Source organism: Chroicocephalus ridibundus, chromosome 2 (genome assembly GCF_963924245.1).
Source record: "Chroicocephalus ridibundus chromosome 2, bChrRid1.1, whole genome shotgun sequence".
NCBI classification, from domain to species: domain Eukaryota; kingdom Metazoa; phylum Chordata; class Aves; order Charadriiformes; family Laridae; genus Chroicocephalus; species Chroicocephalus ridibundus.
In genome coordinates, this window is record NC_086285.1 from 164,898,572 (window position 1) to 164,925,369 (window position 26,798).

At 40.8% G+C, this 26,798-nt stretch overlaps 1 protein-coding gene across 11 annotated transcripts in view; it reads right to left on the reverse strand.

Moving 5' to 3' along the window:
- Positions 1–26,798, reverse strand: part of PTK2 (protein tyrosine kinase 2) — a 222,768-nt gene that overhangs the window by 93,709 nt on the left and 102,261 nt on the right. For all 11 annotated transcript variants that reach the window (XM_063327608.1, XM_063327605.1, XM_063327606.1 and 8 more), the window contains 2 exons: positions 24,945–25,111; positions 15,897–15,984 (listed from right to left, as the gene is read on the reverse strand). In XM_063327608.1, the coding sequence (XP_063183678.1) occupies positions 15,897–15,984; positions 24,945–25,111 (255 nt within the window). The remainder of the gene's footprint in view (positions 1–15,896; positions 15,985–24,944; positions 25,112–26,798) is intronic.

Consider the following 26,798-nt stretch of genomic DNA (forward strand, 5'->3'; position numbering starts at 1 on the left):
ACATGTTGAAGGAAAACCTATCTCAAACTGCTACGGCTATGAAATCCCTAGTTTAACAGATAAGAAAGCACCACAGCAGGTTCAAAAGCTGGAGGTTCTCCCCAGTTCAGCATCCTCCCAGTAACACAGGAGCATGCACCACAGCACTCCCTCGCCACCAGTACGACAGCTGGATCCAGCCCGAGACTACACAGCAACAGACATGTGAGACTTTCCTAGTCATGAAGTGCATGGAAAATTTTAATTTGTTATTGAAAAATGTGAACGAAGAAATATGACAAACCGTGCAAGAGTGAGAATATGAATTATTACAATAGCGGCAACATCAGAAGAAAGCTTCTTGCATTTGAACTCATACAGGTACTCAGCATAACAAAACAATAAACTTTTAACTGTTCTCAATTCAACTTTGACAAATACTAATAAGAGAGACAGAAGAAATAATTGGCCTTTAGCATCATGTAGCTTACTATTTGCATACACATACGGAAATAGTCATTCTGTATTCCCATGGCAGTAATACACAAAATATGTAGAATTAATAATTGTATTTTTCTTCATTATGCATACAATTAAAAAACCCCAAACTTCTCATGTGAAACAGCATTCTATTTGAGGTTTTCTGGTAACATTTACAAAGATTTATCTGACTAAAGGTTAAAAAAAAAGCCCACCTAAAACCACAGATGGATCTGGTAATTACAAGGGCTGTAAGTGATACAAACTGAGAGAGACGCATCTTCCAGGAAGTCAAGAGATTTTCATTCAGTATTTTCATTCAAAACCATGGAGATCCCTAAGTGTCAGCCAAGTAAACAGTCACCGCTCTAGTGGACAAAATATCTTCTAATTCATGAAATAACTTGCAAACAACTGTATAAATAACAGAGAACTGTCAATTATATAACCACAGACATCATATACATCTACAGTACATATGATGGATATGGATTGATGGGCTGAGGCCTATGGGCTGAGGTTCAACAAGGCCAAGTGCCGGGTCCTGCACTTGGCGCACAACAACCCCATGGACGCTACGGGCTTGGGGCAGAGTGGCTGGAGAGCTGCCTGGTGGAAAAGGTGTTGGTCGACAGCCGGCTGAATATGAGCCAGCAGTGTGCCCAGGGGGCCAAGAAGGCCAACAGCATCCTGGCCTGTGTCAGGAACAGTGTGGCCAGCAGGACTAGGGCAGTGATCGTTCCCCTCTACTCGGCACTGGTGAGGCCCCACCTCGAGTGCTGTGTCCAGTTTTGGGCCCTTCACTACAAGACAGACACTGAGGTGCTGGAGCACGTCCAGAGAAGGGCAACGGAGATGGTGAGGGGTCTGGAGAACAAGTCTTGTGAGGAGTGTCTGAGGGAGCTGGGGGTGTTCAGCCTGGAGAAAAGGAGGCTGAGGGGAGACCTTCTCGCTCTCTACAACTACCTCCTACAAGGAGGGGGTAGAGAGGTGGGGGTTGGTCTCTTCTCCCAAGTAACAAGTGATAGGACAAGAGGAAATGGCCTCAAGTTGCACCAGGGGAGATTTAGATTGGGAATTAGGAAAAATTTTTACTCTGAAAGGGTTATTAAGCATTGGAATAGGCTGCCCAGGGAAGTGGTTGAGGCACCATCCCTGGACATATTTAAAAGACATGTAGGTGTGGTGCTGAGGGACATGGTTTAATGGTGGACTTGGCAGGGTTAGGTTAATGGTTGGACTTGATGATCTTAAAGGTCTTTTCCAACCTAAATGAAGTGAAATTATTATATTATCTATTTATTTATAAGATATGGCAGATACATTCCATTCATTCAAAAGACTCGGCAAAGAAGATACTGCAGAAATATTTTCTGCTGGGAAATTTAAGGTCCTATCCTTCAGCATCACGTGTAAAACACTGCCTAATGTTACAAAGTGATGAAGAGTTCTCCCATCTGAATCACTTGGAACCCCACTGGTCCAACTCCCCTGCTCAAGCAGGGCCAACCTAGAGCCAGCCGCCCAGGACCACGTCCAGATGGCTTTTGAGTATCTCCAAGGATGTAGACTCCACAACACCCCTGGGCAAGCTGTGCCAGTGCTCGGTCACCCTCACAGCAAAAAACCAAAAAGGTTTCCTGATGTTCAGAGGGAACCTCCTGTGCTTCAGTTGGTGCCCATTGCCTCTGGTCCTGGCACTGGGCACCACTGGAAAGAGCGTGGCTCCATCTTCTTTGCCCTCTCCTTTCAGGTATTGGTATACATTGATGAGACCCCCTTGAGCGTTTTCTTCTCCAGGCTGAACAGTCCCAGCTCTCTCAGCCTTTCCTCCCACCCACAGCAAAGATGGTCCAGGCCCTTCATCATCTCCATGGCCCTTCACTGGACCCTCTGCCGAAGCTTGATCTCTCTTGTACTCCAAGTCATTACAACACCTGGAGGCATTTTCAAGAAATTTGGCAATCCAGAAATTTGGGTATTTCTGACCAGCAGAGATTTTGAGTAGTATCTTATCTCAACTAGTGTCCATTTACAAATACCCTTCATTCCACTGCAGAACTGCACCTGTTATCAATGGTATAGTATTTCTCTAAGAGAAAATCTTCTATAACCAAGGTTTTGTTTAACTTTAAATCAGAGCTACCATCTAGATGCCTTCCTAAATGGCACAACGTAGTAACTGAAACAGAAAATTAAATTAGACCTTCTGTTCATCAGTAAGGCTATGAAACCTGTCCTGCATTAAAACTGTCAGACCCAAGCTCAGAGCATTTAAATCAGGAATATTGCTTTCAGGCTCCCGTGTTATTACCATAAATGACCCCTGCAGCACCCACAGTGGCAAAGGACAGCTCAGTACTCTTTGCCCCCAGGTCTACATGGGGATATTTGAAAAGTAACCAACAAACTGAAAATGCAAATTCTACCTGAGTTCGGCTCTTATATGGATGCCCATATTCCAGAAATGTATGAAGTTAAAAATAAATATTATCAATTTCCTTCTTGTTTATAACATCCATGCTGAGGTATAATGAACTTGAATTGTACTTTAAATACACGCTGTCATTTCATTCTGAGAATTCACCTTCACGTATAGGCCAAGTTACTTCAGCTAAAAAGCTAACGTACCTGTTCACAAACCCCGTTAGCTAGCCTGCCTTACATCCACCCAAATCAAATATCCATCAGCTAGTTCACTTATATTTAATTAAACTGTTTTTATTTTTTTTAAATACGCATTCAATGTTTTGAACCATTTCAGCAGTTTTGCATCCCCGGGAAATTTCAGAGCTGTTATCCACCTATTCCTTGAGGCATTCAGACACTGAGAAGAACTGACTGTAGTGAAGTATTTTTTTAATCCTGATATATAAAACTTCCCACTGCAGAAACTATGCGAATTTGAGGCTACTAGTATATCATGATCACATTTGTATTCATTTATTTTCACAGCTTATTGCCTTGTAGATCCCAGTACCGAAGTACTTCATTTGTTAAACTAAACAGTTTAAGAACATCTTCAGCTTCCCGCAAACGTATTTTAAAATGCTGCTACAGCCTCAAGTAACTACTATTCCTTAAATAAATAGGCCACAGAACCCAAACACTTAAAGTTTGGAGTTTCTTTCCTCTTGCCCTCTGGCTCGGGAGCTCTCACAAATTCCAGTCACGTTTTCCCAGTTTGACTCTGCCAACTACAGGCACCAGAACTTGAGGAAGAAAATTTTAAAAACCCTCCCAACCCCAACAATTTGGAAGAAAAAATAAGTATTGTGAAAATTCTCAGCTTATTTGCAAGACAAAAGTGAGACATTTGCACCGTAACGCTGCAAGCAGTCAGTCGCCTACTTGAGTGCATAATTTTGGTAGTCTGATAAGCAGAAAAAAGGGGTTTTTTTTGCACATCCCAGTCCAGAAGAGATGGACAAACACAGGTATTTCATAAAGACGGAGTAAATGACACATATTCCCTCCACCTCACATTTCAGCCAACAGAGACTCTGCCCTGCTGATTTATCACGGGGGTTGTGGGTGCGGGGGGTGTCGTTTCTGAAGTTCCTTGGAACAGTAACACGGAGTTTCAAGTCTTTCAAATTCACTACATCCTTCAACCTGAAAAGTGGGATAAAAATGCCTTTATCTGCCTAAGAAGTGAGATGAAAACATTGGAAAAATACCCTCCTTCAGCGTCCCCAAGTGCCTAATAGCAGAGTTCACAGAATCAGTCATGACATCCTCTCATCAAAATTAACAGCTGGACTTGATTAACATAAAGCACCGCACATGCTTTATATACACCTATTTATTTTTGTGTTTCAACTTCGGAAGGTATACAAAGAGTTTATAAGCTTCAGGAAGCCTATAGCCATAATCCTGTGGTCTAATTAGATGGAGTAGTGTCCTATTATGGATAGCAAAGGTAATAAATTGATAGAAGGAATTAATTTTGTCTTGCTTTTTTCAGAAACCTGTCCGCACACGTTCTTCTTTAAATTTCAGTAAGTCTAAGGGGAGGGGGCGAAACGAAAGCAGATTCAATTTCTACTCCCAGAATACTAATGAGAACTTCTCTTATCACCTTTAATTTTTCTCGACTATTCTCTTTGAGATGGCATTAGATCAATGCACGAGCTACTGCTCGTGCAAAGATTAGATAAGAATTTTGCAAGAGGTTGAGGACGAGCTGCATAACCTCCTAAGCAAAAAGCCTGAACAAATATGAAATGGAAGGGACGCAAGAGATAATTTAATGGTAATTAAGCACACACTGCCACAGGGCAATTGAATAGTTTTCCTAGAAGTCTTTTGTGTTTGCTCAATTATTACTTTTATTATTGTTGTTAATATAGTTAAATGAGAGAAACGAGACTATTTTTTGTCTGTTGAAGAGAAAAAAGGCCCTATCTTCAAGAGCGTAAAGCCCATACACACACAAAGACACAAAAATGAAACTCTGACAAATTTAAACAATTCCACCAGTTTTTTCTGTTTACTATGAATTCAGAAGCATGTTAAGAAGGAAGAGGAACCCTGATCTGTGGGTTTTGGAGATAGTGTTATCTGGGAGCTCGTGTTTCACCTGCAGAACCGCCCTCCTTGGTGGCATGTGCAGACCTTTACTTATGGCTTGGAAGTTCAGTTAACAGTGTGCGATGCCTGGAGGAAGGCTGAAGAGTATATCATCAAGAGAGATAGATATGTGTGTGTGTGTGTATATATATGTATATGTGGGTGTGTGTGTATATATATATATACACACACACACGCTCTTCAAGCACAGCAGGTGCCACTGTTGCTGTTCTGCACCCCATTTTAATTGTTCCAAACGAGATCCCTCCAAAGGCTAAATCATAAAAAATTATAGGATGCTATTTAATATAAATTAATTTTACCTAGTTTCTAAGACAACACTAATTTATATAAACTTGTCACACAAACCTTGTTTTGAAAAAGCACCCCAAAAAAACCCAACAGACCAAACAAGAAACTGCAAAGCAGCAACCCGTACTGATTTCCACCAGCCCAATGAAGCCTTTAAACTTAAACTTAAATGAAGTTTAAACTTTAAATGAAGCCTTTAAACTTTAAAAGGCTCCTGCTAAACCTGTGTGCCATTACTTCAGTTATGCCACAAACTAGAGACCAGGTGCTCTGGCAACAGTAAGACTCTGTGAAGTCTGTAATCATCTCAAATGCTTCACGGTCACAATGTTTTAGCAACAAAAATGCACAAAGATTAGAAGACAAACACTTAGATTTACATTAGAATTATAAATTCAGGTGTTATGCTGCTAAAAGCCTTTATACTTTTTATTTGGTAACAATCAAAATCCCAAAATATTATGTCTTAAGCGAAACACTTCGGTTTATGTTGCTTCCACTTACGTACCCATTTTGCCTTCCAGCAGAATGTGCTTATCTGAACTCCCAGAGAAAAATATATTGGAAAACAGTTTTAAAGAGGACAGAGACAAAAATAATTTATTGCTGTGGTGATTTCAAGCACCTTTTCCCTCGGATTTTTTTTTGGTAAATGTTCTAACAAGTTTAAATCAGATTTACAGTCAAGCAGGTGTATGCTTTGAGGGGGGGGGAAGATTAGTCTATTTAAGTTTGATTAAACATGGTATAATGGAAATGCAAACCACTTCAGGCTTCCGGATGAGCACTACCACGATGTCAGTGTTAGAAGAAGCAAACGGATTTGGATTTGCTCATTCACAGGCTGGAAAATAAGAATCAAAGTGTGACCTACGCTTCACATCTGTAGTTAACTTCTTGGTCATGACAGCTACAGTCTACTTCACAGAAGGGATGCAATATGCGGAAAATATAAATGACAAGCATAAATACACCTCTCGGAGATAGGAAAAAGTAGTGGTTTACATGTTCTGATAAAATGTGAAATAAAATTGTCACTCCCCAACAGACACTACCTGCGTTCAACGGATACATGCTTAGAAAGGGCAGCAGCATTTATAAGAAACAAGAATTCAACATAATCCCACGCCACAATGTATTTCCTGACGTGTTAACGTCTTGACATTCAACAAGAATTCACTTTATTTACTTTCTATTCTCACCAATATGTTTAAATATTTTTTTCATCACTATTCTTCTTTGGCTAGCCAGAACAAAAATCTGTCTTCTGTCTTCAGTCTTTTGAGCATTAAAAGTTCAAAGATACTCTTAAATCACAGGAAAAGAAAGGAAGTGAACACTGAACCATGAGCTAATAAGCGTTTTCCACAAGGAAGACAGGCACGTAAACAAAAGCCCAGTTTAATTTCTGATGTCAGACTTTTAAAATATTTGGGGTTTTGCCTGAATAGGCAAATTACTGACAGTGTAACTTCTAACTTCTCAAAATTTACTAGGAAATAACGGGCGCTTTCCCAGCTATATAAATGGCTAGCAAATTCCAGCTGGTATCATTTAAAATAAAAACTGGAGACAGAGGAAAGCCCGTGTTTGTGAAGATGGAGGAATCAGAGAATAGCCCTACGCTAGTACACATGATTTAAGACAAAATCTATCACAGGCCTCGTATTTTATATACCAGCTGCTACTTTCAAAAGCCATCTGCTTCATTTTCCTGCACGCTATTTTTTTTTTTTTATGCAGCTGCAGTATTTCAGAAAAACGTTCACCCCGGCTGACAAGCCATCTTGCCAGCGCAGTTCATAAAAACACCACGCTGGATTTCAATTTCTTTATTAAGAACAAGAGTAAAATCATTCTGAACTTAGCACTGAATGCTTTCCAGCAGTTTAAGGATTTTAAAAAAAAACAAAACCCAAACCTACTTGCTGTGTCTTAAAAATGTATTTTAGGTTTAAATTTGCTTATATCCGTAGAAATTATTTTTTAAAAATTATCAAACTTTCTATTGAGTTTTCTTTTCAAGCGTGACTGCTGCGGAAATTCTTTAGCAACAGTACTATCAAATGGTGTCTCAAAAAGGGCGAATACCAATAATTAGCCACCACAGCGGCTTTCCCAGCTCATTTAATGTTACCAAGAAATTTCCCACAGGATAATCTCCGATTTTTCAGGAGGACAGTTTAAAAATAAGCAATCTATTTCTCATGCTTTACTTTCCATGTCTATGACCTACTTACACAACTTAGTCTTTTTTTATTTATTTTCTTTCAAATCGGCATTGATCTGAAAACTGCATTTAAACAGCACTTCAGTCATTAAGTGCCCCCTAACGAGTTAAGTGCATAGCAAAAAAAAAAAAAAATCACAACACATAAGATATTTAGATAAGCAAACAAAGAAACAAAATGTCTTCTGTACTCCATTTAGCAAGTACCAGACGAACCGTAATTATAATAGTTTAACGAAGCATGGAAAACAACGATTCACATCACATCATTTACTCCTTATCCATTTGTTCTATCCAGATATTTTTAGCTGGTGTTTTTTATGTTCAGAAATTCTGTACTTGTGCTTAGTGATATTTATATCAACAAATACAACCTTCCTCTTAACCTGCCTGTATCTGTGACAGTCTTTTATTTATTCTCCTCTTTAACGGCTCAGGTATGTTCTGACACCTGCTTTTAAACATTGACGTTTCTATTATCTGAAGGTATTTTGGTGTTTGTTTTTTGTATATAACAACTCACTCTCGGACACCACAGAAACTGCTCATTGGGATCTTCCTTTTACACAAAGACACATCACTTCTGGGGACATTGGTCCTATGGAAGTCCAGTGAAATTTTTCCTGTAATTTACCAACTCTTAAATTCTGGCTTCTGTAACACGAAAGTTCAGAATACCTCCACATATCCAAGAGAAAAGCTGATCTTCAGCAACTACTTATGTGACCAAGACAACGATTGAAGCATATACCACATTTATTTTCCCCACAATTTCACATTCCAAATGAACAAAGCTGCTCTGTGCTCCGAGTGCTCCTGTTCAGAACACTTTTTGTTCTGCACTTCAGCAGGTACCACATTGAAGTCCACCATGATCCATGACACAGCTCTTCCGTGGTACCTTGTAAGACATAATTATTTCAAATATTCTGTAATCTGTCTTGTAGCATTAAATGCACCGCAGAAATGCTGTAGCGTACCCTGGGACAGATACATCATTGGATGAATGCGGAACAATCACCCTACATAATTGCCTATTTCCGTAATCACCAAACTGCAAAAGGAGATGGTTCCTCCAACTTCTCACAGCCGAGTCCACCCTCGTTCACCACCAGCAGGTTCCTGTAGGACACTGAATTTTCTTCACTACAGGCTCAGAATAATCAGCTTGTAAGAGTAGGGTCCCAACCCACATTACTACAGCTTCAGAAAATCTTATGCAAAATTAACCCTCAAAGATTTGTGCTTCATCTGCTCTGAACGAAGCCCCATATGCACAGAAGCCCAGGGCACGCTTCTAATGTCATCAGTATTTTTAGGAGCCACCTTAATGATTGTAATGGTGGTTTTTAAAACATGCACAGGAGGGAAACACATGTGTTTCCACCCCTATTTACCCATCTGATAATATTAAGACTTATGACAGAAGCTAAGTCTACATTAGGGAAAATTAAGGCTTTGGCTTTTTCTAGTGGAGTTAAAAGCCCCAATTCAGTATCAGGACAACATTCATTTGCCATCTGCCCCCAGCTGCTCCTCCTCTTCGTCTTCCAAGGTCACCGTCTCTCTATTATCTAGAGGTGAACTTTGACATCTCTAACTAATTTTGGAAGCTCCTCTGTTAATAATAAGGGCATTAGAGATGGGATGGGGGGGAGAAAATCAACTTCTGACGAGGCATTGTTAGGGACAGAATGGCTAAAAATGATCCCTTCTGTCCGAGCGGGCTGATCTCCAGATGTCACTGCAATACACGCTGCTGCCTCTCAGATCTTCGATAAAGTAGGACTATACTCTTGGGAGCCACAGAGTACTCAACCTACTACGCTTGCCTTGCCAACAGCTAATTTTATACTTCTTCTCTCCGACACAGAATTTTTCTTTTCGAGGGCAAATAAGTCCAAGCATCAACGTGAGTCAACTTTTTTTTTTAAAAGTAACAAAGACATATCTACGCTTCAGTAGATGGAAACCGGTCCTGAGCATTTCAAATGTACCGTCTTGAATTAAGGGTAATTCACCTATGATTGCAAGAAAGCCCACAAGCACTATTTTCACCACGCCGGTTGACAGGTGGAAATTTGAAATCAAAGCGGTCATTTTCCTTTGGACTGAGCTTGGCCGACTATTTAAGAGGTATTTAGGAATACAAGTGTGTTTTACCTTCCTGTCATACAGCACTGCTAACAGAAAGCAGACATTTGACCCAGAACATTTGGAAGATACCCAAGTAGCTACATGACGACACAAACAGCAAGATCCACAACAAGAATGTCAGCATGGTTTTGAGAGGGTAAATCAATTTTTATAGTTCAAAAATGAATACTTTATGAGGAATTGTGAATTTTAGCAATTTCAAGAAACCGACCCCTGTAAAGGATATCTCACTCATAATTATTTTTACAAGCTGTAAGGAGCAGATAGGTGACGTTCAGTTTGATTTATATTCTTACCATTTTTTTTTAAATAATTTTTTAAAATATCTTTTTAAGCAGCTGCAATTCTTACATTTATTACCAAATCCCTTTAGGGCGCAGTTTACGTGTCAACCATCAACTCTTCCTGAAAGATCTTTTTTTTGTTTTATTTTTTGTTTTAAACAGGCTGCCAATATCAGGAACAATGCCAGCTTTTCTCCCTACGTCCTTGACTTTCTTCAACGCTTTTCCTGTCAAAGTCATTTGCTTTAGGTCTCCTATTTTTATTAGGGTATAAGAGATGTTGTTATTTAATTAGGTTAAAGAGTCCAATTCCCAGCCTGCACTTCAAATTATATCTCATGCACCTAAGCCTTATAAAACTTTAATCATTAAGTTATTACAGTAATTGCCTGGACTTGAAATTTCCTACATGTTGGGGGAACGTGTTATAAAAATAACTGAATTTGCGTGATGCCTTTATCTGCCACAATATAAAAGGGAATTTTCATTTAAGAAAATACATTTTAAGCGTTAACGTTGTCTTCACAGACACTACAGAGGCTGAGCAAAAACGTGCCATTTGTCCACAAGAAACTTTGCCTCCTCTTTAGAGGATTTTCTTTTTTTTGGAAGACAACAAGTATTACTTTTTCCTCTTTTCTTTTTAAAAACAGTTTTCATATGAAAATGAGCCTGCGTTGTACTTGTCTGGTGAAACACTGAATCCCTGTGGCACCGAATTCAGCTTGATTTTTGCAGAACATCATTGACCTGCTCTAACTTTGAGATCATCCTCTCTCTACTTGTAATTCTTTCTCTTGTGCATTACACAAACTTTGGCTTATTTCAAAAAGCAAAACCAAAATACGCTCCAGTCCTCTGGTCTCCGTTATTTTATGTATAGGTACACCTCAGGGCAGCTCCACGCTACAGGCTAAACAAAGCAGCACAACAGAAAAATTCTACGCTGACAAAACTGACCTTTTCTTGTTCTTTGGGTTCTAAAAAACCCCCAAAAGTTACTTTAAGAGTCTTCAGTTTGAAGCACAAGGACAGCAACAATGGAAGGGCTGATGCCCAAGAGCTGTTTCCCCCCTCCACTCTCATACAGATGCTCACTCCCTTTTCACCAAGGGATAAACCATCTCCAATTACTGGAGGCTAACGCGTTATTCAAGGATAAATGTGTGCAGGCTCTTGTCCCACAATAAAAGGAAGGCAATTCAAGTAGCTTACGTCTGATTCTCATTATAAGAATGTTTTTAAAAGCTGTATTCTATCTTGATGTGAGATATTGCTTTCGTTCCTCACTCAGCTATTAGGGGAAAAGAGAATCCTCTCCCCTTTCTTTCTACCTCCCAACAGCCATGTCACCGGAACAGAGGGGAAAGGGAGACTCTCACAATGAATTTCACCAACACTTATTTAAAGCAGCCGGAAATGCTCCCCAAAAGTACAAGAAAAATGTGAAGTCTAATTTTCATTATTGAAAAAAATCCCATTTTTAATTCTCCTTTTGTACCCTTATGCTTGCTTGAAGTTTTCTTGAAAAACGGTAAAAATTGATACAAAAGACAGATATCTTTATTCTTCTGAGATTTACTGTCAACTGAACAAAAAAAAAAAGAGACTGCTTACTGATAAAAATAAACTTACAGTATTTCTACTCAGCAATCCTGCGTTCTTGATGTTTAAGGTTTTGGGGCTGGGCTTAGAGTTCACTTTGGTTCAGATTTGGGTACACAACACAAAGGGACACAACTGAAGGCTGGCACATAAAACCTACGCAGCGAGCATCTGCCAACTGTGCAGACAAGCATAAATCTGGCATTTCCTCATTTTTTTAATACTTTAACCTCACAATGCACTGGGTGGGTTCCAATTTGCCTAATTTGGCTGAAATCGTAAGCAGTTGGGCCCGAGGGAATAACACAATGAGTATCACCCCTAAACGCTCCACTTAATGAAAAAAGCGAAGACACCTCCGAAGACCTGTCATCCACTGCCTTGGACACCTTCCAAACAGCTCAGTAAAAAAAGACACACTTCTAGCGTCAGTCTGTTGACCAGAGCTCTCAACTGGGATGTAAAATGACGTGCCTTGAACACACAACTCCTCCAGTCAGGGGGAATGGCCCGAGCATCGGCCTCTCCCCCATCTCCAGCCTCAAAGCCTGAAACACAGATGCTTCCACAAACTGCACGGTATCAATATTATTATGACTAATTCTGACATCACAAACAAGTTCCATGGTGTGTGCGTCCCCCCCTCTCACACACATGGATTTTAATCCTTTGCTCTACAGATTGCAAACCAGGGGCACTCTTCTGAAAAGTCTCGTTAAGTGCCCCGCTTTTATACTTCTAATTAGAACAGCTTACGCCCACTGCAGATGGCAGAATGACCGCCCCCCAATTACAACCGGCTGTACATCAAGCTACAAACAGTTCTGGTCGCGGGTTCGTGATTTGTTCAAGGCTCTTGAAAATAAAGAATATATCCAAAACAAAGAAAGGTCACAGCATCCTTAGAATAATCAAAACTAAGAGGAGGAAAAAAACAAAAGGAAAGATTTGACATACTTAACTCCGAGCTGAGAAGACTGAAATGCTTGCACCAGTTTTCACAGGGCAATGCACTCATTGAGGTGAATGGGAGTAGTCATGCATGGCAGTTATAAACGTGTGCCAGTTTTCAGTTTAACAGCCCGATAATTGCGGTTTGGGTCAACTGCATGAATAAACTGTGTCTGTTGACAGTGATTAAGGTAACACGTTGTTATCTTTACAAATGTTCCGTGCTTTTCTGGAAGATGAAGATCACTTGAGGATTCAGTCTCTTAAACTTTCAGCTTCTTTTTTAACACCACTGCTGCTCTGCAACTCAAATTCAAGAAAATAATCATATTTTCTAAAATCCACGGACAATTCATGGCTGACAGAGGTCACCATATTTCTTTTCCTTCTCCATGAACTTTTTAATTTGATGTACATTTTTAATAAGTCAGACAACATGTGTCTAGGCGTTATCAAGTTAGCAATAGGTTCTCAGCCTCATTTGAAAAGAGAGATTTAGTCACAGGCAGCATCTGGTCCTCAAAATCTTTTTCTCATTTATAACATTTATAACGAAAGAGCAACATATTTGACTTTTACATCTACAAAAGCCAATTTGATTACAGAAGAGTCATTCTGTTGGATTTTTTTTAATTCTGTAACTGGGTCCTATGTTGATTATTTCTAACATAGTTATTTCTGGGCAGAAAGCTCAAGATATCTATGTATGCAAAAGATGGGCAGACAGTGCTTAGAGATACTGTTTAGTGATGGTTTTTGTCAGAGTTAGGTTGATGGTTGGACCAGATGATCTGAAAGGTCCCGTCCAACCTAGCTGACTCTATGATTTACATACATTCTGTTCTTCTTGCCTACATACGAGATGATACGTCTGATTGCGAAGGGTGAGCTGTGGTTAGCAAAAAAGAATGTTAAAATGTTGTGGGAATAACAATGAGAGGGGACCAGAATGTGAAAAATTGTCTTTCCTTGTTTTTCCACATTCTCCTATGTTTTAGGTCTGTTTTATGATCTGGCATTATTCCACAAATTCTTTTCCTGCCTTCTTTTCATAAGCCAGTGGGGTTGCCTTAACACTCTTATTAGATAAAAGTAATTGTTGTAATTTATTCAAATGGTCAAGTGAGACTTATGGAGCAAAACAGAGTCATGGACAGAGAAGACAGCTCTGAAAAGTTGTGCACCTGATTTCCATGACAATGATGACCCAAATACCTTGAAGCACCCCAGAACCAAGAACCATGACTTTTGAAGAACCAGAGTTTGAAATACCTCACAATAAGGTGGAGAAGAAAAGAGAAAAAAAAAGGTATAGTGCGCAGAGCAAGGAGACTAGAACCTCTGATTTTAATTTTATAATAGAAGTAGGATACAGGCCATCGTCAGATACGGGGAGCTGTCATCTTTGCATACCAGTTCCTGCTACCTTTCATAAACCTTCTTACTATTCTGAGACATTTGTACCCGTTTCTAATGATTTCCGGAAATTTAGTAAAAATGTGTTTCTCAGAAAATGCTACAAAAAATTCCGTGCTTGAAAGAAAGAGTTCTCTGAGGCACAAATGAGAGGATGCTGCAGCATTCCCTGCTCTTGGATAGGGAAATGATGTTCAGGAAATTATTTTGGAGCTCATCACCCACTTCTGCATCATGGAAGACACAGCTCTCCTATGTTTAAAGCCAATGTGAATGAAGTCAGTCACCTGCTGTGGAGGTACTGCATGAGGAACACGATTTTGTTGTTACTAGAAGAACCGCAGGCAGTACTAAAAAGTCACCAAAATCCAGACATTTTTAGGCTGAAACAAGCATATCACACAGATCAGTTAAACTAGAATGCTAAGTTCAGACAGAATTGCACCAGAATTGTCTTCTCAGAAGTCAACTCCGTCATACATCAACACAAGAATTTCATCACACATTAAAATAATTAAAAATCCTTTAGCAGAAATGTGTGTGTATACAATCAAAGATAGAAGACATTTAAGAAATTAATACGAGCGTATTAATTCAATATTCTGCTGTCAGATAAAGTATTAGACTAAGGGGAGGATTATGTTTTCCTCTTTTTAGAAACTTAAAAAGAAAATTTAATCAGAATTACTGTTTCCTAGTTCCTCATCTGCAAACGCATCTGTTAACAAGGGCAGAAGCGTGCCAACGCTTTGGAGCAGCTCCAGTTATATCCTAATTTTAGGGGATGTTGCTCAAGAATTATGGTATGCCCCAAGCAACCAACCGAAGATCAGGATATTTTGGAATGTGGCAGAGACACAAACAAAAGAACAGCAGCCCATGGGAATAGTTTTCCTGGTAGAAGCCTTTGGGGTTTGAGTAAAATTATCAGCACTTCATAATGTTGTTCCTTTGACACAACAAATTGCATCAAGTAAAAAACCAAAAATAATATTCCCATTTCAAAACAAAACTCCCGAGCTTTCCTGGTGTAGTTCTTGAGCTCTGCCATTTCATCTGACTTCACAAGCCCTCTCTGCCTCTCATTCTTACCTTATCTCTATCGTTACAATACTCCATAAAATGACTCCTTTAAAGAATCTAGATTAAAGCTAATCCTCCATACAGAAGTGCAAAGTATTGCTTAAAACTGACATAAAAACGTATCTGGGTCACAAACCTGTCACCATGAGTAACACAAACTGTTTGTGAAGCAGTAACAGTATTTCGGTGTATGAACACAGACAGCATACCATCCTAACGCTGGAAAAGACCCACCTAACAAGCAGCAAATAAGAAAGTTTAAGTTTGAATCTTTAGAGACACATGGATTCTTAACATTAGGGGATACTGTAACAGTTCTCATCCAGACTTCTCTAAGAGATATCCCTGTGATTAAAATTACTTAAGTGAAGAAAACGAAGATTTAGGTGCTTTATTTTTAGAAACTTCTACCATAATGCAGTTTCACTAATCAGTAAGAGATACTCAAATCAAGAAAACAACCTAATCATATGGGTGGGAAAAAAATTCCACGGTCGTAGTGAAATTGCCCACTTATTTGCACTTGCAAAAATAAAGAAATCCAGCATTTTAATAAAGTGTGAAACAACTATACGAAGACAGCTGAACAATAGTAAATTTTACCCAAGTTAAGACAACAACTGCAGAATTACCTTGTCTTTGGAAAATATTCCTTATCACTTCTCAAGGCAAAAGATGCCATGAGCTTCATCCCCTTTCTGCTTTATATATGCAACCTTCAATTTTACCAATTTCTGTTTCTGCAGTAACATGTTATCGGCATAAACAAAGCCAGAATTTCCCAATTTTTTGCCAGCGACAGAAAAGAGCAGTAGAACGGAACATACCTGCTGATAGAAAAAATTTAGAGTTGGTTTGTCCTCAGTGAACTGGTTTAGAAATCCTTTTGGCAAATATCGAATTCTCAATTCGTATCTGAAAAGCAAGAAAAAGAGAACTGGTGAGACAAAATAAATAATGGAGATTTCTTCACAAATAGATGCCTTCAACATTCTTAAAAATAAGGATAAAATCGGAAACAAACTCAGAAAACTAAGGGGAAATTTTCTCTTTTGATTACTCGCAGAACTGGAATGTAGTATCTGACAGTTCATAAAAATATTTACAAAGCACCTTTGCAACAGAAACAAACATAAACCCCTGCTGCTTTCTCAGAGCTTCAGTGGGGACTGAAGCACCAAGACTTGCAGCAGATGAGCTATGAGGGCCAGATCCATAGGAAGGGAAACCCAAATTATGTGACGACAGCAGACAAGCTGCCATAACCACCGACATGATGCCCTGGTAACAGCTTTTATCTTTGGTTATCACAAGCGTGGTACTTAAAACACAGATCCCACTGCTCCAAGTGAGACTGGCAACCACTGTTACTCACCAGGAGCCACATCCTACAGACAAAACAAGGGCTTACTCAAGGAACATGACTCCACTCCTCCTCTGATTAAGCGCTGCAATATTCACCTCTGAATTGTGCCAAAGGTTTTGAAGGGATTTCTCTGTAAAAAGGTTTTCTTCTTCCTTATTCATCACCAAGATGTACGCAGAAGCCGAATGAAGCAGTTTTCACCATGACAGTCATATTTTTCAAGTTAATAGGACATCACAGAGCAAGGCAGATTCAGAATAAGCCTTGATTCGTGATGTATACCAAATTCGTATCCCTTCTTAAACCCAAAACTACTACTTCCAAGCCCTAAATTTAATCCTATTGCTTGTCCTGAGGTAACAGCCCACGATGTTTGACATGCCCTGCATGTTTCCCCCTCTAACACATTCCTGCAATGAAATTCTGATAATAAATGTCCTCATCCCTTTCGGTGTGCCAATACAGCATATCCTAAGTATAAAACTCTTACAGCCCTTCCCCAAAATAAGTATATTTAGCAATCTACTCATGATGGTAAGAGCACATATTGCAACATTTCAATCTATTGCTTTCGGCAGGACAAGAACGTCTTTTCAGCAAGTGATCTGGCTGCCTGCAATCAAGATTTATAGGGGAATGTGATAAAAAGTTCCTAGGAGTTACTGCTGCTTAGGATTCCACGGCAAACAGAAGCTGTAGTATTCTTCTTTGCTTTGAAAGATTCATTGAAAACACACTGTCCCATCAGAAATCATTAAAATACGGAAAGCATTTAGAAACTGTAATTACATTCACATAAAATATATAGAATTAAGTTTTTTCATATCATGGCAAGTTTATGTCATAAAGGAAAATGCATGCTCAGTCTTCTTACACACAGAAAACATGTTTTCAAAGTAAAGAGTCTTCAGACTGCAGGATACACAACAGAGGTGGAAAAAAACCTGAGGGAGGAGAAATTTTTTACGATGAGAGCGGCGAGAGACTGGAAACAGTTGCCCAGAGAAGCTGTGGCTGCCCCATCCCTGGAGGTGTCCAAGGCCAGGCAGGACAGGTTTGAGCAACCTGCTCTAGTGGGAGGTGTCCCTGCCCACGGCAGCGGGTTGGAGCTGGATGATCTTTAAAGTCCCTTCCAACCCAAACCATTCTGTGATACGACGACACAGACATAGAAACAAAAAAAATTCAAAGTCACAATTAAGACAAATTCTCAGAAATTACTCTAATTGAGGAGGCATGCACATTCACTTTCTATTACTGATCACTGTTTACCTTTCATATACATAGAAGATATCTAGTTATTCAGTAAAATTTTAGCGTTTAAGGGCTAAGGAGAGAAAGCAGCATGAGCATAGTGTCCAGAAGCAGAACTCCCTACGCCCAGCCTCTGCCACATCCCCTCAAATCTACCGCTGAACACCACTACCGAGACTCTCAGGAAACAAAACAAATCTATGTAAAAAATTACTTGTTTGCATTTTGTTGACTCTATAACCCGGCGCATCCTACATTTTAAGATTAAAACCAACACTGCTCTCTGAAAACTGTCCTTATGGATTTCTCACAGTTTCCCAGGTGCCTTTTCTTCTTGTATTCTCTCATCCTTTATCTATTTGAATTCCTCTCCATGGCAGCAGGTTTCCACATGAAACAGCAAGTAGGAAAAAGAGTATTATTCAAAAGTGAAGATCCAACCTCTGAGCAAAGAAAAGTTGGCTAATCGGATACTTGAAGGTGACTGGCTAACTGGTTATCTGTCTTGCAGCACCTCCCACTTAATTAAAACATTTTCATCCCTTCCCATCAGAGCTGCACTTTGTCAGATTATTGGATGTTAATACAAATTCTGGTATCTATTTTATTATTGCTCTGATAAATCATTGCGAGGGACTGCCAAATACATATCAAAAAAGGCTGGTGTGCAACTTGAGTTTGTAAATCAGAGAGTGAAGTCAACTAAGGAAAATTCAGTATCCTGCAAACCACCACTGGCCACTTCCTTGAGCACAAAAGCTACGGCTTTATCTGAATGGATTTCTACATGGTTTATGCCCAAGGCAGAATATCAGCACACGGCGCTTCTGGGGGACAGTTAATGGACAAGATATTTTCAAAGATTTCAAAGCAAAGAAAAGTTAGTAAGTGTACCTGCCCCAAGGGGCTGTACTGGGTGCCCAGGCCCTGTCAGGGCTCTGCCTGTGTGTGGAGCGGCCGGGGCTGCCCCGTGCCGGACACAGCCGGTCCCAGCCGGTCCCAGCCGGCTCCAAGGGCCCCAGCGCAGGACACAGCTGAGCCCCTCAGCCAAGCTGGGGGCGCCGGGGGAAAAAGAGGTTTGCGAAAGGGCCGAAGGCGGCCCAGGCAGAGGAGGAGGAAGGCAAGGAGGGAGCAGCAGCAGAGGGAGCCCCAGGGCGGAGGAGGAGGAGGGCAGGAGGTGCTGCAGGCCCGGAGCAGGGATCCCCTGCAGCCCTGCAGAGACCCCGCTGGAGCAGAGACCCCCCCTGCAGGCCGGGGAGGGCCCCAGGCCGCAGCGGGGGGATATTTCCTGCAGGAGCTGCGGCCGTGGAGAGCCCAGGCGGGAGCAGGTTGTCCCTGAAGGACTGCAGCCCGGGGCAGGGCCCGCGCTGGAGCAGGGAGAGGGGTGAGGAGGGAGGAGCGGCCCCGAGGGGCTGGGATCATAGAATAGGTTGGGTTGGAAGGGACATTTAAAGGTCATCTAGTCCAACCCCCCTGTGATGAGCAGGACATCTTCAACTAGATCAGGTTGCTCAGAGCCTCATCCAACATGGCCTTGAATGTTTCCAGGGATGGGGCATCTACCACCTCTCTGGGCGACCTGAGCCAGCGTCTCACCACCCTCAGCGTAAAAAATTGCTTCCTTATATCTACTCTAAATCTTCCCTCTTTTAGTTTAAAGCAATTACCCCATATACTGTCACAACAGGCCCTGCTAAAAAATCTTTCTTTACAGCTTTCTTGTAGCCCCTTTTAGGTACTGGAAGGGGCTGTAAGGTCTCTTCAGAGCCTTCTCTTCTCCAGGCTGAACAAGCCCAGCTCTCTCAGCCTGTCCTCACAGCAGAGGGGCTCCAGCCCTCGGAGCATCTTCTTGGCCTCCCCTGGATCCACTCCAACAGGTTGGGGGCCCCAGAGCTGGACACAGCACTGCAGGTGGGGTCTCACAAGAGCGGAGCAGAGCAGAGGGGCAGAATCCCCTCCCTTGCCCTGCTGGCCATGCTCCTTTTGATGCAGCCCAGGACGTGGTTGGCTTTCTGGGCCATTGCCAGGTCACGTCCAGCTTTTCATCCTGACCACAACCCCCATCCCCAGCACTGTTTGGGGGAGAGGAGCCAGGAGTGAAGGGGAGAAACTGGGCCTGGGAAGAAGGGGAGGGGGGATGTGTTTATTAATGTTTGTTTATCACTACCTCAATCTATATTAATTGGCAAGAAATTAAATGGATTTTCCTGAATTAGAGTCCGTTTTGCCTGTGACCACACTTGGTAAGTGATCTGTCTTTATTCTTGACGCGCAGGTTTTCTCATCCTGTTTTCTCCCCGTCCTGATGAGGAGAGGGAGCGAGAGTGGCTGGGTGGGCTCTGGCAGCCAAGCAAGGTCAACCCACCACAAGGGTATCGAGTGCCCGACAAAGACGACCTTCTAAATGCTGCAAGGGAAGTGTTATGAATTCACTGCATGTGTTTCAGATGTCTTATTTAATAACAGATACTGAAGATGGGGTTGAATTTTCACACTATACAAATGAAAAGCATCCTTTATTTGGTCTCCTGATGTACTAAGAAGAAATACTGACTGGCAGGCACTCCACACCACCTCTTTTCCTATTTTTCAGTCATCCTACAAGCCAGAAGTCAGAGGCCTGAAGAAATGCAAATGGAATTGATCTCAGACCTTCAGCAGCATACATATTGCCTCAGTCACCCTGATCTAGACCAGGATGTAGAACACCTTTACTCTCTGGAATTAAAAACAATATAGGAAAAGCAATCTTTCTGCTTTACAGGGAGCTGTCGACTTAACTGAGCAGCCACGAAAAGTACTGCTGTTTGCAACAGGATCTCATGAGAAAATCAGGTAAGGCGAAACAGCTTGGTTGGGACAGTCACTGAGAGTGACCTTCATTATCTATTTATAACCTTAATAACCTAATCTCCGACTATTGCCTATGGGAATGAAGAGGCTGACTTCCAAAGGCCAACTCAAGGATGGGCTTGATTGCCAATATCTTCTAAATCTACTGTGTTTGAAACGCAGATAACTGATGAGAACGACAAGTCCCTTTCTCACAAACCATGTCTGCTTTTTGAGCAAGTATACCAGCTGACGATGACTTCCCCTATGTTTGATAAAAGCAGAAGACTACTATTCTACTTGCTGCTCTGCATCTATACAAACACTACCCAGGCAGTTTGTGGAGCAAAAAAGGAAAGGATGATCCAACTGTTAATATTTCGTGGCACTGAAAGAAACAATCTCACCAGTCCCAACCATGGTTGCTTCCAGCAAGCTCTGATGTGGTTCACGTGAGCAGAAAAGTGACCAGAAAGGAGAAATGGGAACAAAAAGGGCAGACAAAGGAGCAAGAAAACAGCCTTATATGAGTTTAATGAACTGAATCAGTTTGCTGGGGGATCAGACAAGCATTAAGGCTCACAGAAGAAAAGGGAAGGGACTGGATAACGGGAAGCAAGAGGGGAGAAGGCAGACCGCGGAGAGGTACCAAGCTTTTAGATCAACTTAGTCAACTCATTAAATAATTCCGCAGGTGGTCTGGCCCTTGTGTCAGTGCCAAGGCACTTGTATTGCAGCTATCAAAACTTACAGTACAGGATTGCTAAAGCACTGGGGCTTCTTTGGGGCATCTTCTACCTGTCAGAGCCAAAGCATGAATGTTGCCCGCTCACAAGGAGCTGCTTTACCTACAAGCCTTAAGTATAGAACTGGAAGATGTCTAACACCATGGGGAACAATTCATTACTCAAACCTCTTGATTCTCCTCTTGTGGAACAAAGAAGACCAGCAAATGTAACAGTGTTTTGGCACATACCATTTTTAGAGACAAAGGATAGCTGCTGGGATTGCTGCTGAAGGCTCAGTATTACCAAAAGTGACCAGTTGATGCTATGATTTAAGAGTCCCACATCCCGCTAACCCTAGTTCACCTGGCTGTACAGGGTACAGGTGAAGGTTAAGGGAGGAAGGCTCTTTCATCTTTCACCCTCATGCCCTTGGCATCCAGTCATTAAAATAATAATACCACAAGCGAAGACTAATTACTTCATTAAAAAGTGAGTTTAATACATGCCCAGGTCTGCCTTGCTAGCGTAAACTCTAAGAGGAAACCTGAAGCAAACAAATCCACTCCAGTCTTTATTGCCTTCCCATAAAAAAGCCCTGGATTTTGTTTGTATTTCACTTGTCACCTGGGATCATCTTGCATGGACAGGTACCCAGGCCTTCATACAATGTTTAAGGAACATTGAACAATTTATGCTACTGTACGATAAACCTAAAAGCAGCCATATTATTTGCATTCAGTAATGAACAAAACTCTCAGCCTGCATTTGGAAGACTACAGTTATTCTAAAGCAATTACATCAAATTATATTGAAATTATACAATGCTTCTGTAGTGCTAAATCTTGTATAACTCAAAGAAATAAGACAGTACAGAAAACACAGCAGACTCCAGAATACTTATTTCCTGAACAAACTACTACAAACAAATAAGCAAACAGTTCCAATAATTATAACTCTGATCACTTTTGGCACCATGATTGAGACACATTCGAAATTTTCTGGTGCCGGACAGAATTATCTTCATTGCTAGAGAATAAAACACAATGGAAAAAAGAATATTTTGTTTGATACAGTTAATTAACATGAACATTCCTGAAGTAAACATACAGTGAAGACACAGGCACAGTTATCAGAAAGCTTTTATCTGAATTTTAGGGCGAATCTTTCTTCTCTGTAGGAAAAAATGAAGTATTAGGACTTTACTGTTTGTTTGGGTTTTTTTAAAGCTACTAGATAGTTCAAAAGTCTCCTATCTTGTGCAAAATCCAAACCTTTTTTTAGCAAAAAGAAGGTCAAAGTAGTATATAAAAGCAAACATGAGGGTGGGGAAAAAAAAAAAAAAAGACTTCCAGTAAGCAATGATTTCCTGTTCCTCTTTTGCCACGTAACTGAGGTTATCCAGTTTGGCAAAGCTAAATTGTGTGTGCTCCTGCAAGCGAACTGTTTGCCACAGAAAGAGGGAAGAAAATTTGAAGTGACAGAACTGCGGTTGGCCTTGTTGCCCTAAAGGCCCCTATTGTTTACTTTTCCTAAGCTCTAACTACAGCTGTGCCATCTGAAGCCGAGTCCCATCCCTAGTCCTCCCCTTCACTAGCCCATCCTCTGCAGGATCACAAGCAGCGCAGCACCAAACAAAAGCTGCACATACGGGAAACCGACCTTTTTCTGGTAACTTTTGTGTACAACCTACTACTGACGATCAGCGTAACTTCTAGTATCTGGATTAGCCCAGGAGAATGTCCGAGATCTAACTTCTGAACACTGAATATACAGCCCCTTTAATTTAGATGAGTAAAAAAAATAAAAATAATCGCATCAGTGTCAGTTACCGATTCATTAACACTATAGGAAGCTTTTAATTTAAGAACCATTCCAAGACTTCTCCCCCTTTACTAATCTAAATATTTTTACAAGTACTGTCATATGATCTTAAACACTCTGTGTTATGGTATTACAAATATGACAGCAGCGTTTTGATTATGCACTGCAAATCTCTATGGGTTTAAAAGGTATGCCAGGCTGTATGTGTTCGATAAAACACTAAATGACACTCTGGAAAGGTATTAAATAATTTACATCTTATAGCTCTTTCATGAGTATTTGATACAATTCCTGTCCACAAACTTCAAAACGATCATCTAATTTTGCTTTTACAACTGATTAACTTTGTTCTGCAATGCGTGCCATGTGAGTTGCACCGCTTAATAAAACTGGAACTGACACCTGTACACTATGTAACAGATTTCCAGAGCATTGATTATTCACATCTATATTCAGGTTACACTATGATCACGGAAAGGATTCAGGAATTCCCTACTTCCTAAACTGGGATTGCACAGTATTATCAATGACAAATTTCTTGTAAGGTACCAAAGGAAAAATATTGATGCATATACAGAAACACCGAAGTGTCACATGCACAGAAGAGAATGTGCAACACATCTGAAACTTGAGTTTTAAACATTCCTAACTTGTTTGACTTTGCTGCGTTTGTTAACATCGGGCCCCTAAAGAGAATTTATAAACTGAAGATTAGCAACTGTGACATCTGCTAGTATATTATAACTCCATTTGCAAGAAATTAAGTACAGGCTATTTACAATAATTTTGCAGAAGATATGCGTAGCCTTCAAAATAACTAGGGACTTCCGCACAAATCGTGGTTATAAACAGAAACCACAGAAAAACATGCACAACCCCCCTGCAATGAACTAGTAACCATAGTTTAATAGCATTTTAAAACTCTGAGCTCCCCCATCTTCTCTAGTAGACTATTGTGTCCTCTTGCAAGTAATTTTAGTTTCTCTTGTCTTTCTACCAGGAAAGTGGACAATTTTCCCTTCTTCCTCTCCAGCCTAAGTTCTCTCCTTGTTCTTTGCCTTTTCAGCTTACTCTGATAAAAAGATGAAGAAAACTCACCCTTCAACAGAGAGCACGGGTCATAGCACTTCTTTTAACCAACTAACTGGTATCATGAAAATACCTCAGCAAATGTACTTCAGCTATGAAAAAAAACCAAGTTCTGCAGCTACCTTTCTATTGTCCATTGCCCCTGGAATAATGGAATATCCCAGTTAGAAGAAAGGCAGATGTTCCTCATCGCTCTGGGCCTCCATTAATTACCCAATAAATCATTTTATAACTGCAGAGGGATAAACTGATCTATTCACTGCATTTCACTTGTTTCAAATTACCTTTCTCCTACTTAGTCTCTATCTAAATACATCCAGTACTTAACAATATTCTCTTGTTTTCATTTAAATAACAAGATTTATCCTTTTATATCATTGGCGGAGTGCTTATACCACAAATAGGATTCCTGTCCTAAAACTTTTAAGGATGACAAAACCTGAGATGGGGCTGGTTCACCAGACACTTATCACAATTTTTGCAGGTTTTTGAGGACAACCGACTAGGAGATTTCTGCTCCTACTTCATGCCTCCTCTAAATCCCAGATAAGAACACTCATCTGTTCTCCTCAGTTTCCAGGAAGCCCCTTACAACAACAAAAGTGTTCTTCACTTCTTTTAACTCTTTGATGTGAAAAGCTGTGGGGTTTTTTCCCATTCCATCACCTCTATTACACCACAAGAGGATCTCCCTTAATAAAGCAAAATTATAGAGTTGTTTCTTAACACAAGGCAAAAGGACTCATGTGACTCGATTTTGGCACTGAACAGATTTATACTCTTACTTCCATTCTTCTGGAGGGTGGGCTAGTTCAAATTTCTCTCTCACATTGGACACCCCCATGTCCAGGTGTAGCCAGTGAACCTCCTCAGACTGCAGATGACTGAGCCGTAACCCATAGCAGGCCACATTTTTCACTTTGTGACTGTCCACAATCTTCTGAATTATGCCCTAAAACAGAGAAACATACACTCCTTACAAGATGTAAAATGCAATAGATATTTTTAAAGAAAAATATTACCATGTAATACCCTATACAGAATACTAAGCAATAAATCAGGTATCACCTTTATTAAGAATACTAAACATGTTCAATTGTAAGCTGCTTTTTCAGGCAACCATTTACAATTTCTGAAGTTTTACCAGCCTGGCTTCACGAAACATCAGTAAATACATTTCCATGCATCTTATCAGAATTAAGCCACTATTTCCTTCATGTAAAACAGAGTAACATAAAAGCCAAAATATAAAAAGCAGATTTGTGGATGAAAGCAAGATGTATTTGTTCAAAAAACCCACCAGCAGCCTTTAAAAGTCACTCTCCATCTACAACTGGAAAATCATCTTAGACTTTCATCCTATTTAATGCCTCAACGGCCAGGATTTGGTAGGTCACATCACAGCCCCTTGGTTTCCTTCCCCCTCTTCCCCCCACTCATTTTCTCCTGACATTCAGCACAGATCGCACAGAAAATGGGGCAAGAAACAATTATTTGGGAAGATTCTCAAACAAAACAAATGTCCTACTTGTTTGTTCCTGAAGTACATTTCATAGTTTGACGATGTCTTGCCCAAGAAAGGAAAAACAGCATAACAGATTGCCATGTTCAGACCCTAAAAAGGTCTAACTTGCGGTAACTAAAATTCAAATGTGTTAGCAGCTCGTGGATTAGCAACCTTTCAGGTGCCGCGTGCCAGGCTGTCCTGCTCCGATGCAGATTAGAAAGCCAGCAGGAGCTGAGAGCTGCTGCCTCACCACGCAGCAGAAGGTCCGGCTTGTCTCCCTGCAAGGCGGCAGATCCCTGCCAGTCCCACGTTTAGCGCTCGGCAGGAGCGGGGGCTATCACTGCTCCCAGACACTCCTCCCAGGAATTCACAGTCCCTTCGCTTCTCACCCTGCCACGGTCTGAAAAATTCCTACTGGAAATGCTCGTGTGCGAGTGTGTGCATAGACACACGCACATGCCCAAGCTCATGATTCTTGCTCAGAATTTCAGAAAATACCAACAGCAAGTTCTACAGGAGCCACAGGTGGGCTACTGGAGTGAGTCAGGCAAAAGGGAATTTTTTTTTTTTTTTTTTTTTTCAGGATGACATTGTTTCCCCAAATTTCTTATTTTATATCCCAAAGAAATTGTTTAAGACCCCAATTCTGCAAATTAAGCAAGCAGAAAACTAACTGCAAGAAGATAATTAAGGAAGCACTAAATCTTGAGCAGAGGGGGAAGCTGACACGTGTAGGAGTGGAATCATGCTTTTGGTGAGGTGACAGCGAACTCTTAGATCGGTTCACACATCTTATCAAACCTCTAAATGATCTTCCAGAAGCAACACAGTGCATAGTGAAATGTAAAAAAAGTAATAATAATTCTTTCAAGCCCACAAGAATGAAACAGAAGCCGTGTTTAGTAAGTTCATGGAAACCAAGTCAGAAGGGATTCCATCAAGCCCAGCACGCTGTGTCCGACAGCAGCACATGAGCATCATTTGCTTCAGTCCCAGTGGTGCCTCCCAACACCCTTGTCCTTCTCCCAGGCCCAAGAGCTGGACATCCATCTAAGTGGATGACAAGCCCTACACTTGAAGGAAGATGGCCACAAACAGCAAAGCATGCCAGATGCTTGCAGAACTGCACCGT